This window comes from Belonocnema kinseyi, chromosome 7 (genome assembly GCF_010883055.1).
Source record: "Belonocnema kinseyi isolate 2016_QV_RU_SX_M_011 chromosome 7, B_treatae_v1, whole genome shotgun sequence".
Taxonomy (NCBI): domain Eukaryota; kingdom Metazoa; phylum Arthropoda; class Insecta; order Hymenoptera; family Cynipidae; genus Belonocnema; species Belonocnema kinseyi.
In genome coordinates, this window is record NC_046663.1 from 61,659,867 (window position 1) to 61,671,882 (window position 12,016).

The window sequence follows — 12,016 nt, forward strand, 5'->3', positions numbered from 1 at the left end:
CGCAAGGGCTAAAATATTCTGTAATATGACACCCTTTGTTCTTGTGCATGAATTACGTAAATTCTTTCTATTCTCTTATATGGAGAGGGGGTGGGGAGGTCAAGGATTTTTCAATTAGGTCTTATATGGTGCGGCGGTTACGTGGTAAATAGATTTCTTGCGTAAGAAAGTTTCAAATCTGAGAATCACTAAATAACAAAAGTTAAACAGATTTTAGGAGCTGTCCATACAATAGGTTAATAATGTTTGGGAATCCCCCTCCCCCGCCCCTGCCCACGTCATCATTCATTAAGGACCGCATTATATTGAATTATCAACAAAACAGTTGAATTTTCAACCAAAAAAGATTTTTTACGAAAAATATGAAGTTTTACACTAAAGAGACGAATTTTCAAGACAAAAAAATTAATTTTTAGCGAAACAGCGGATGAACGCTTAATAAAAAATGACGAGATTTTTAACAAAATAGTTGAACCTTCGATCAAATAAGATTACTATCAAATCATTGAATTTTTCATTCGAAAAGATGTATTCACATTAAAATTCACATTAGAAATTAAAATTCAACCAGAAATCGTACAAAAAAGATGAATTTTTAATACACAAGATGAATTTTGTAACCAAAAAGACGAATTTTTTAAAAATAAATGAATTTTTAATCAAATTGATGAATTTTAATGCCGAAAAGGCGAGTTGTTCACATAATAGCTAAATTTTAAACAAAAATTATGAAGGTTCATGAAAAAAAATTAATTGTTTAAAAATTTGTTTATTTTAAAACCAAGTAATGGATTTTTTTTGTCGAAAATGGGTCAAAATATCTGAAGTGTGCCACTTTTAAACCGATAATTCTTTTTTCAAACTATTTCTACAGTTTTCGTTATGTTTTTATATTAAAATAACTCCCCTAAACTATTTTTGCAACATATGTTTTTCTTATGTTATTAAAAATCAAAGTTCTTGATCATTTTTTTTTCAAAAATGGATTACTCGCGAACGGTTCATCGAAATTCAATAATTGAGTAATACATAGTTTTTTTACGAAGTATACTTTACGCTAAAAATTTTTCGGTGGTAAAAAAATTTTTATATTGTTTAAATAATTATTTGTTTTAAACAATTCAAAATTAATTAAACTTGTCTGTTTGTGAAAGAGTGCTTCCACGCGCCAATAGATTCTCTCTTTTTTTGTGACCGCGCTCCGACCTCCAGCGCTAATCGTTCCGTTTGAAAAAATGCAAATTCTTATTAAAAAGTTTTATTGATAAACATTTTATTGCAACTTTAATCCTTTTTCCATAAAATGAATTAGCTAATTTCTAATATTTTGTTATGATTTAAACTTTACGCATACGGTACTGAGTAGCCTTACCGTTTTTTAACTTCTAATATATATATATATAAAATTAAAAAATGTGTCATAAGGACAACCGCAGGATTTCGCCGGGAGCGGGTGCTAATCTGGAAAATTGCACCCGCTTCCAGCGAAATCGCGGTGAAATTTCAGCCACAACCACGTCTCACGATATATATAATTATGTGTCCATATATATATTTTTTGAAAATGAATTTATATATTTGAGAATCTTCGAAATACTCTGAAATTATTGCATGAAAAAATGTAATCTTTGGATTTTCCATTATTTTGTATGCTGCCAAAATTAGAATTTTTGATTTTTCAAGAAAATTGAAAAGTTGTTATAATAATCTTGTAGGGCATTTAGAAAACAAAATTTTTCTTTTCATGCCTTTTTTTCATATCGTCCGTAATTTGGCCTAAATGGTTCATTTTCGTGTGTTTTTTGATATTTTGTAAATACTTTACCTCTGATATTTTTTGTTTTATGTACAAAGTCATCAGGATAAATTGTTAAACTTTTTGAATACTATAAAAATCCATACAGAAAATTTTTGAATTTTGGAAAAAGGGGTCTTAAATATTTTTCGGATTCAGGGGGTCTTAAAAAGTGGACATTTGTCAAAAACTAAGGGGTGGGTGAAATTTTACACAAATCTAATACCTTCTCTGATGAGAATGTAAAAATTATTTATTTGTCATGAATAATTTTGGATAGTTCTTTTTTTTGGTTATAATCGTAAAAAATATCATTAAAAACATAAAGAATTTAATTGTTTAAAACCCCGCACACGCAATGAAAAAGAAATTAAAAGACAAAAGTTGTGTTAAGAATGTGCCCACGCAGCGGGCAGATTTTTTTACTGTTCATGTTGTTTTTCATGATTAAAGCCAAAGTTACGAATCCTCTCAAAAAGTGGTTAATAACAAATTTGTAGAACTTTTTTAAATGCACAATTTTTGTTCTGTCATATTTTACCGAATTTGCTACAGATTTGCCGAAAAATATACTTTTTGGTCATTAGGATAAATTGTTTGACCTTTTGAATACTATAAATAACCGTACAGAGAATTTTTGAATTAAAAAAAATGGCCTCAAAAATGTTCAAAATGTGCCCACATTTTGAATTTTTATCCAAAGTGGCTGGCTAACGAACTTCACCTTAAGTTTAGGACACTAAACGAGTATACCAACGCCCAATCTAATAGATTCATTTTTTCAAAAGTTATCGTGTCCACAGACAGAAATAGAGACATATATACAGACATACATATAGACAGACATATAGGTATACATACAGGCAGATATACAGACAGACATACAGGCAGACACATTCGTAAAAATTCATCTTTTTTGGTGTAAAATTCAACTACTAGGTTGAATGTTTGAGCCGATTTGTTAAAAAGTACTTTTTTAGTAGAAAATTAATCTTCTTGGTTTACAATTTCACTATACTTTGCTGAAAATTAATCTATTTTATTGAAAATTCAGTTTTTGTTTTGAAGCTTCATTAGTTCAGTTAAAAATTCAACTTTTTGTTGGACAAATTAATTTACTGGCTGAAAATAATTTTTTAGTATGAAAAATTCATCTTTTCAATGTTAAATTTACTATTCAATTTATTGTTGGAAATTCACATGTTTCTATTGAAAACTCAACTACTTGGTTGAATATCTAACCACGCTCTTAAAAAATAGTATTTTTGGTTGAAATTTATTTCTTTGGTTAAAAATTCATCTATGCTCAATTGAAAATTAAACCACCATATTCTTTTTTAGTAGAAAATTAATCCTCTTGGTTGAAAATTCATCTTTTTGATTAAAAAATTAACTATAACCGGTAGAAAGTTGAACCGCTGGATAAAAATTCATTTTTTAAATTAAAATTCATCATTTTATTTGAAATTTCGTGTCAAATTGTACTCAATATGATAACCGCGCGCCTCCGAACGCGAGAAGTTTAATTAATTTTTAGTTGTTTAACACAAACGATTAGTTAAACAATGAAAACATGTTTCTTTACCACCGAACAATTTTTTAGCGTAATATATACTTCGTTACACAAATTTTTATAACTCAATTATTGAATTTCGATGAACCGTTTGCGAGTAATATATTTTTGAAAAAAAAATGATTAAGATCTTTGATTGTTAATAATTTAAGAAAATATATGTTAAAAAAATATTTTAGGGGAGTTATTACAATATAAAAACAAATCGAAAACTGTATAAATTGATTGAAAATAGAACTATTGATTTTAAAGTGGCAAACTTGAGATATTTTGACCCAATTTAACTTTTTTAGTGAAAAATTGAATTATTCGGTTGAAAATTTATGTAGCTTTGTTTAAAATTCCGCTCATTGGTTAAAAGTTAAAAGTGTTTCCTGAAAATTGATTTTTTTTGTTTGAAAATTCATAATTTCAGTTGAAAATTTATCTCGTTGGTTCAAAATTGAACCACTTCGTTAAAAATTCGTTATTTTTTGTATTAAAATAAATTTTTAACTGAAATTTTAAAGATTTTGTTGAAAATTCAACTCCTTGGTTGAAGATGAACTTCTTAGTTAAAAGTTCATATTTTCTGGTAGTAAATTTAACTGTTTTCTAGAAAATGTATTGGTTTGGCGCATAAATTTAATAATTCGGTGAGATTATTTTTTTTTAACTAAAAATTTAAATATTCTATTTTCGATTAAAAACTTAACTTTTTTAGTGAAAAATTCAATTATTTGTGCGAAAAATTTATGTAGTTTTGCTGAAAATTCGCTTTGTTTGGTAGAATATTAATCTTCTTTATTGAAAACTCAACTATTTGCTTACAAATTTATGCATATTGTTGAAAATTATTCTTTTCTGATAAAAAGATAATATTTTTGATTAAAAATTTAAATATTTGTTTACAAATTTAGGTGTTTTGTTGATAATTAGGCTTGCAACCAAAAGTTCAAGAATCAAATACTAAGTTTAAATTTTAACAAGTTTTTAAAAACAAATGTTTTTTTGGTTAAAGCCTCATCATTTTAGTTACAAATTTATATTTTTAGATCGAAAATTCTACTATTTGGTTATGAATTAAAATGTTTTTACCAAAATTAACTGTTTCCTGGCAAGTTAAATTTTTTATTAAAAACTACATTTTCGGGGTAAAAATTCAACCTATTGCATGAAACTTTTGTTTGTTGACTGAAAAATCTTTCGTGAATGTAAAGTTAACTTGTGTTGAAAATTCATCCTTTTATTTAAAAAATTAAAATCTTTTAGTAGAAATTATTATTTTTAGATGTTATTAAGCCATATCCTTTTATAAGTTACATAAACATGTAAATCAATGCTTATGAATATTTTATGAGTTGAAATAACAATAAAACTTTCTTTTTCGTCCAAAATTTTCTTGCGTGTGATATTAAAACACGTCATTCTATACATATAATATATAGATTAGAATAACCAAAACGAAGTAATCCTGCTGAATCATTTCTTATCAGGGTTGCGGTCTATGATTATATAATCAGTAGCTGACAAAATATAATATTGCTTGAAGTCAATGAAATAACGTTGTAGTTTCCAGGTGTCTGAATTTCAGATTAAAATTAAAATGTTTATTAATGTTTTTATTTAAATAACTATTCTGATTTAATTGTATTTTATACAATGAAATTGGAAAGAGGTTATAAGTGCGAAAAGCTGTCGATTAATTTTAATTATAATTGCTCGTCATCTCTCTTAAGGTAATTATTATTGATTTTGTGTTTAAATTAGATTCGCGCCATAAAGTTTAAGTGGTTGAAGTTGGAAATCAGGAATTTCAATCTATTTTACTCGCTCGATTAGTTAAGGAATTTTTTTATTAAACCGTTCCACATATTTCTGGGTTTAAACTGAATCAAAGGTACACATTTTAGAAAACCAATTAAAAATTCATTGCCGCAAACAATTGAGACATATTCAATTTGGAATGTCAAGATTTCGAGTAGCGAGAGACGGGTGTTTATAAGGGTGGATCAAAATTTTGTTGTTCGAATCTTTATCCATATATCGCCTCGAAATTTTGTTTAATTCACAACAAATTAATTCAATTTTGTTTATTTTTAAACAAAAATACTTTTAAAGTTAAATAAATTTGTGAAACAATTTATTCTTGTTTTTAACGATTTTCTCTTAGAATAGAGATAGAAAGTCGCAGTTTTTTCAAAAATGTTCCAGTTTTTGCCAACCTTAAAATAATACTAGAAAACTGCAGTTTTCTTACAAATGTAATTTTTACAACTATGTTCACTCTAGTAAATGCCATAAAGTTGCGGTACTTAAAATTTTTATCTATTTATCTACTTTTCACTTAGATTAAGTTAATAAATTTAATTTAGCAAAATTAATTATTTAAACGAATTAGCACTACTTATAAAAATCTTCTTCTTTATTAATGGTAGATAGTTGTGGTTTCTTCTGAAATTTGTATCTTTTTGCACCATTTTTACATGGTGAAGTAATAAATAATACATGTTAACAAATATATTTATTCAAATAATGTATTATTGTTTCTAACTATTTTTTCTAAGCTTATAAGTGCTAGGAAGTTGCCTCAAAACTTGCGGTGTTTTTAAACTCTTAAACTTTTGTTCCACTTTTCAATTTGTAAGTTGATAATTAATGCAAGTTAACAAACGTGCTTTTTTGAACAATTTAATATTGTTCAAAAATATCTTCTCTTAGAAAAATTCTAGAAAGTTTTTTTTTCTGAAGTCTTAAATTTTGCTTTAAAATTTTAGTTATGAAAAAATAATAAGTAAACCTTCATTCATATTCACAAAAAAGAAAGAGATTGCTTAATATACGATTCTCTTTGTTTATTTATTATTTTTTCATAACCAAAAAGGAAAAATGAAATATTTCATAAAACAACGCAACTTTCTAGCACTTATCTAAGAGAACAAAGTAAGAAACAATCAAAAATGGTTTGAATATTTGTTTAAACATTTATTTTTGCTAAATTCAATTAATTATTAAGTCACTCCAAGTGAAAAATAGATAAATAACAAAAAATGTCAGACAAAACCGCAGCTGGAAATTTGAAGAAAAAAAACGCAACTGTCTAGTACTATTATAGATGAAGGTAGCATAAATGATAATAATCTGTTTCAACGATTATTTTTACAATCATAACAAATTTGTTTGAGCACTTACGTTTCTTAACATTAATTAACTATTACCTTACCCTAATTAGAAATTAGAAAAAAAGTTGACATTTTTCGAAAAACCCACGATTTTCTATCTCTATTATTAGAAAAAATTACTAAAAACAATATTAAAAATATCTGGCTGATATATATAAACATTTAAAAAATGCTTCAATGCATTTTTCAACCACAATAGTAGTGCTCATTTTGATCACAATTTTTTTTTGATTTGCAAGCTATAAAATCCTAGTTTAAAAATTTATTTTCACAATAAAATAAATTTTAATAAATTAAAAATACGTAAAAAATGTAGCTTGTAGTACCAATTTGTAATAAATTGAAAATTTTTGTAATCGTAAAAATAATACCAGAAAAATCAAAATTTTAAAGTTTCCAATATATTTCCTATATAAAACTTTTTTAACTAATTATAAACAAACTAAGCCTCAAATCGAAAAATCTAAAACACACTTGAAAGCGTCGTAGAACTATTGTTAAAAAACATTGTTGAAAGAAGTCGATTTAGATATTTCCTAGACGAATCTAAAAGTGTTTTCAGTTTTTCGATTGGATCATTTGTTTATTTATAGCAATTAAAAAACATTAAAAAATTAAGCATTGTTTAAAAAATGGTTGATGAATGAAAAAAATGTGCAACTAGATATTTCGGGGGGGGGGGGGGGGGGGGGGGGGGATTCAAACTCGTAGAGAATTAAACAAAAAATAGTATAAGAACTTAAACTTTTAGCTACAAATGTTTACAAAAAACTCAGTTGTATTGTACTTTACGGTAATTTTGTCCTCAGCTAAGAGCTAAGAGAGAATTCTTTCAGCAACTAAATATAAATTAATGCAAATTGCGTTTCCATCACGGATGCATTTAGATCAAGGGATAGTATTTTAGCGTTTAATTAAAATGAACTTTATTAAATGGTTATTAGAGCATCAATTAACTTAGTTTGACAAAAAAATTTTAAAGGCCACTTAAAAGTTTCCACTTTGATGACTCTCATAATACACGAGATTACACGTTTTATTATCTAAGAATAAACTCAATTTGCTTTAAACTTTTCATGATTGAGTGGATCCTATTAATTTTATTTGAATTTGATAATTCAATTTTTATAAAGTTTCATTGTATTGGATAGGAATAAATAAAAAAATTTTGTTTAAGTTTAGTGTGCAAAATAATATTTTTTAAATGACAATACAATAATTCCGAACACATGCTTTAAAAAATAATTCTTGAAATTGGGTGATTTTTCACAAAAATAGGAAAATGAATTATATAAAATTAATTTATAGGTATCATATTGAATTTATTATAAAACTCTTAAGTTACATTTTATAACCGGAGAGATGAATTTCAAACCAAGATGGATAATGTTTTAACCAAATGGTTGAATCGTTGACAAATAAAAAATTAATTTAGTAACGCAAAGTTTTATTCACAAAACAGTATGTGAATTTTACACTAAGTAGTTGAATTTTCAAGCTATAAATGTGAATTTTCAATGAAATGGTAGAATTTTCTAATGAAAATGATTAAATAAAAAACTGAAAAGAATTTTCAGAAAATTAATTTTACTTTCGAACAAAGTGATGAATTTTCAACCATTAAGAATAATTTTTTAACAAAATTTTAAATTTTTAATCTAAAAAGACAAATTTTGTTATACAAATTTTAGTTTTCAATCGAATAAAGAATTTATAACAAAATTAAGTTTATTTTCAACAGAATTCTTGAATTCTAAACCCAAAAAAAAAATTTTGTACCAATGTATAGGGGTTAAAGTTGCGGAAAATTCCGAAACCGCATATAATGCGATTTTATTATTTATTCAATATTTTGTTGTTTATTATTTAATTTTTTATCGCAAAATGAAACTGTTAAGAGAAAGCTTTTTTATAACTTTGAAAAAAAAATTTATTTCTTGGACGGTTTTCATATCCTGCGGCATTTTAGAAAAAAACGTGAGTTTTAGTTTATCAGACAAGAATGATCTTTTCTTACCAAGGCGCAGGTCCAAATTTAATCTAAAGATAATCAAGAGAAGAAAAAAAACGATAGAATTTTAAATGAATTAACATTGAATATTTTTCGAAAAACGACCGTCATTTTTTCGCTTTTAAAATATTTTACATTCACCAAAAAACTTCGAAATTGGACAAGATATTATATCAGAATGAGAGAGAAAAATGTAAATAACTATACTATACAGTCCGCTCTCTGAGTAGTGTCACTCTGAATAGTGCTGTTTCTCTTTATTCTTGCTCGAACGCACCCCCCCCCCCCACCCCACCTTCACACTATCGATTCGAACGCCGAAATTTCAATCTAGTCTCTTTGAATAGTGCCACTCAAACATACGTACAAAAATAAACTATGTACCGGATTAATTCTTCATAGTACACATAATAATCAATCTAAAAATTACCGAATCAATGCTTGTATTAAAACCACTCGTTTTTTTCGGCTCAAAATCGAGAAAAAAACGTCCGAAAATATACACTTCGTACTTGCAGGGGAAAAAAAGAAAACTGACAACCAGCACTATTCAGGTAGAGTGGACGCGAGTTTGATAGTTCCACAAACGGCCACTGTATAACGCACACAACTCTCTCTAACCGTACTTTCGCGATTACCAATCGCAGTCCGAGCAGATGACTGCCACGTCAGTCGTATGTTTTTACAACTCACTTTGCAGACGGCCCTGTGGTCTTATAAAATTCTGGTTTTAAATGAAATATCGTACATCACTCGCAGTGCTACACACGTCTCTTCATTTGGAGCTTCCTGTTCGCAGGACGACTTGAAAAACCATTGTCGACCAGTGTTTTACAACTGATCATGCAAACATTGATCTCCTCGTAAATCTTTTCAATAATATGTAAACGGATCTTGTGCATTAGTTTAAAATATACGGACTTTCAGAGTGTTAATTGAAATTAGTGTAACGTCGCTATTGAAATCACATGTAGCCTACAAGAAAGAAGCAATCTATGAAATCCTATGAAATCCGAAATTAACTTATATGAAATCAAATGCAGTAGTCGGAAAAGATTCATCTGATTTCAAAGTGAATTGCCTCTCGCCTGTAGAAACCCTGAAAAATTTGCTGGACAAGAAAATACGCGAAAATCGAGAGGAAAAGTAGAGGATACAATGTGAACAAAATAAATGAATGAATTTGAAGATTATTATTGCTATTATTAAAACTTTTTAAAATAAATCACCTTATGCCTTTGAAATCTCTGCATTGATAATCTTCGTATTTTGGATCGAGATTTGTGATTCGAAATTCATTTTTTTCTGATGCAGCAAGAGCAACAAGAATGAATTGTTCAATCGCCATAGGACAAACTGCATAGCCGCAATAATCGATGTGTTCACCAATTATATTGACTCTGTAATATAAACAGTCAGGATTATCATTAAAAAAAAATTATACTGGTCATTAGGATTTCGTAGAGCTAGGCAGAAGCTCTTATAGTTTCGTTCGGGTATTCGTCTGTAGGTCGTACTTTTTTCCAAGTAGGAGAAGTAAGGGGACTGCTAACTTGCAATTCACAGCTCCCAACTCACCCTAACGCCCAAATCATTCTAATTACCAACTTACCCTAACTTTTAACTCGTAACTCCTAACTTCTAACTGCTAACTCCTAACTCTTCAACTGACAACTTACCCTAACTTCTAGAACATTACTCAAATTCCAAAACTCATCCTAATTCCAAGCACCTAACTCTCAACTCACCTTGACTCCTAACTTCTAACTCTAGATTTATATGTTCTTATTTCTAACTCCCAAACCACAAATCACTCTTACTCCTAACACATAATTCAGAACTCATAATCCATATATCAAAGCTCATTCTCACACAATACTTACAAGTTACCCTAATTCCGAATACCTAACAACTAATTCTAACTCTTAGCATTTAACTCTCAACTGACAACTCAAAACTTACTGTAACTCATAACTCTTTACTAACAACTCACTCTAACACAAGACTTGCAACTCACTATAACTGCTAAAAGGTAACTCAAAACTTAGCCTAATCTTCTCTAATCTTAGCTCAAAACTCACCCTATCCCATAATTCACCACTTACCGTAAGTCCTAACACAAAACTTTTAACTGTTAACTCCCAACTCTCAAGACCCAACTCACCATGACTTCTAATTCACAAATCTCAAGTAATAACTTACAACTCACAACTCAACCTTACTCCTAACTCACAATTTAAAAATCAGAACTCGCATTTTAGCGCTAATAGAGTCCACCGGGGTAGCCTGTATTAACGCTGATATGCTTAAAGACGGTAGCGAGTACAAACCACATAGACTGTGCGAATTGATAAATTTATGTTTTGAGATAGATGTCCCAGATTATTGGAGAAAAGCGATTATCGTACCAATATACAAAAGAAAGAAAGATAAAAGCGACTGTAATAATTACAGAGGAACTAGCATATTAAGTACCGTAAGTAAAATATACTCGAAAATACTTATTCGCGGGGTAATGAAAATTATTGGAAAAAATATTTGGGAAGTTCAAAGTGGGTTTATGCCAGGAAGGTCATGTATGGATCAAATATTTAGCTTAAGGCAAATCACAGAAAAAAGTTTGAGAGTAGGAAAAATAGTTTTCTGTGCATTTGGTGACCTAGAAAAAGCTTTTGACAAGGTAGAGAGATTGATAAAAAGCCTGGGTCGGAGCAGTCTCGAGGAACGAACGTGTTATTTAAATAAATAACTCGAGAATTCTGGATCTATAAGTAGATTTAATAAGGATCAAATCAATCCTTTCTTCGACCGTCAATTCAAATATGAGTAAGATAATTTTATTTATTGAAGATTTTAATGAATGCAGACTGTAAGACCTACAAAAAATTTTTACTTATAATTCTGGATCAATCTAAAAATTGTATATCCCTTCCTTACTTTACTGTCTTCCCCACCGAGTAAGTCACGCCTACCCCGAAAGGGAAATGGCTTCATGGTGTGACATTAATAATAATTATAATAATAAACAACTTCCAACGTACAACTCGCAACCCTTAACCTCCAGCTCACTCCAACTCCTAGTTCAAAACTCGAATCTCAACGTAATTTTTAACTCATACCTTTTAAAGAGCAACTTTCCACCCACAAATCTCATGTTCCAACTCAAACCTCACTATCCCTTCTAAAATCTAACTTACATCTCCCAACTTCCAACACATAATTCCTCACTCCTAACTCATCCTTACTCCTAATTTCCATCTCACTCTAACTTCTAACTCAAAAATCACCCTAACACCTAACTCACAACTTTGAATTTTCAACTTCTAACTCGTAACTCACCTTAAATCCTAACCCATAGCCCGCCCAAACACCGAATTCCGAACAACTCACGACTGAAGAAACCACCAGAACTTACGGAGGTGAAGGGAGCAGAACTGTGCAAATTTGGTGGGGAAGTGAGGAGAGACGAAAGTAGT

At 28.9% G+C, this 12,016-nt stretch overlaps 1 protein-coding gene across 2 annotated transcripts in view; it reads right to left on the bottom strand.

Annotated features, from left to right (window-relative positions):
* LOC117177361 (N-acetylgalactosamine kinase) overlaps positions 1-12,016 on the bottom strand; it is a 62,403-nt gene that overhangs the window by 42,003 nt on the left and 8,384 nt on the right. For both annotated transcript variants that reach the window (XM_033367995.1, XM_033367994.1), the window contains exon 3: positions 9,770-9,940. In XM_033367995.1, the coding sequence (XP_033223886.1) occupies positions 9,770-9,940 (171 nt within the window). The remainder of the gene's footprint in view (positions 1-9,769; positions 9,941-12,016) is intronic.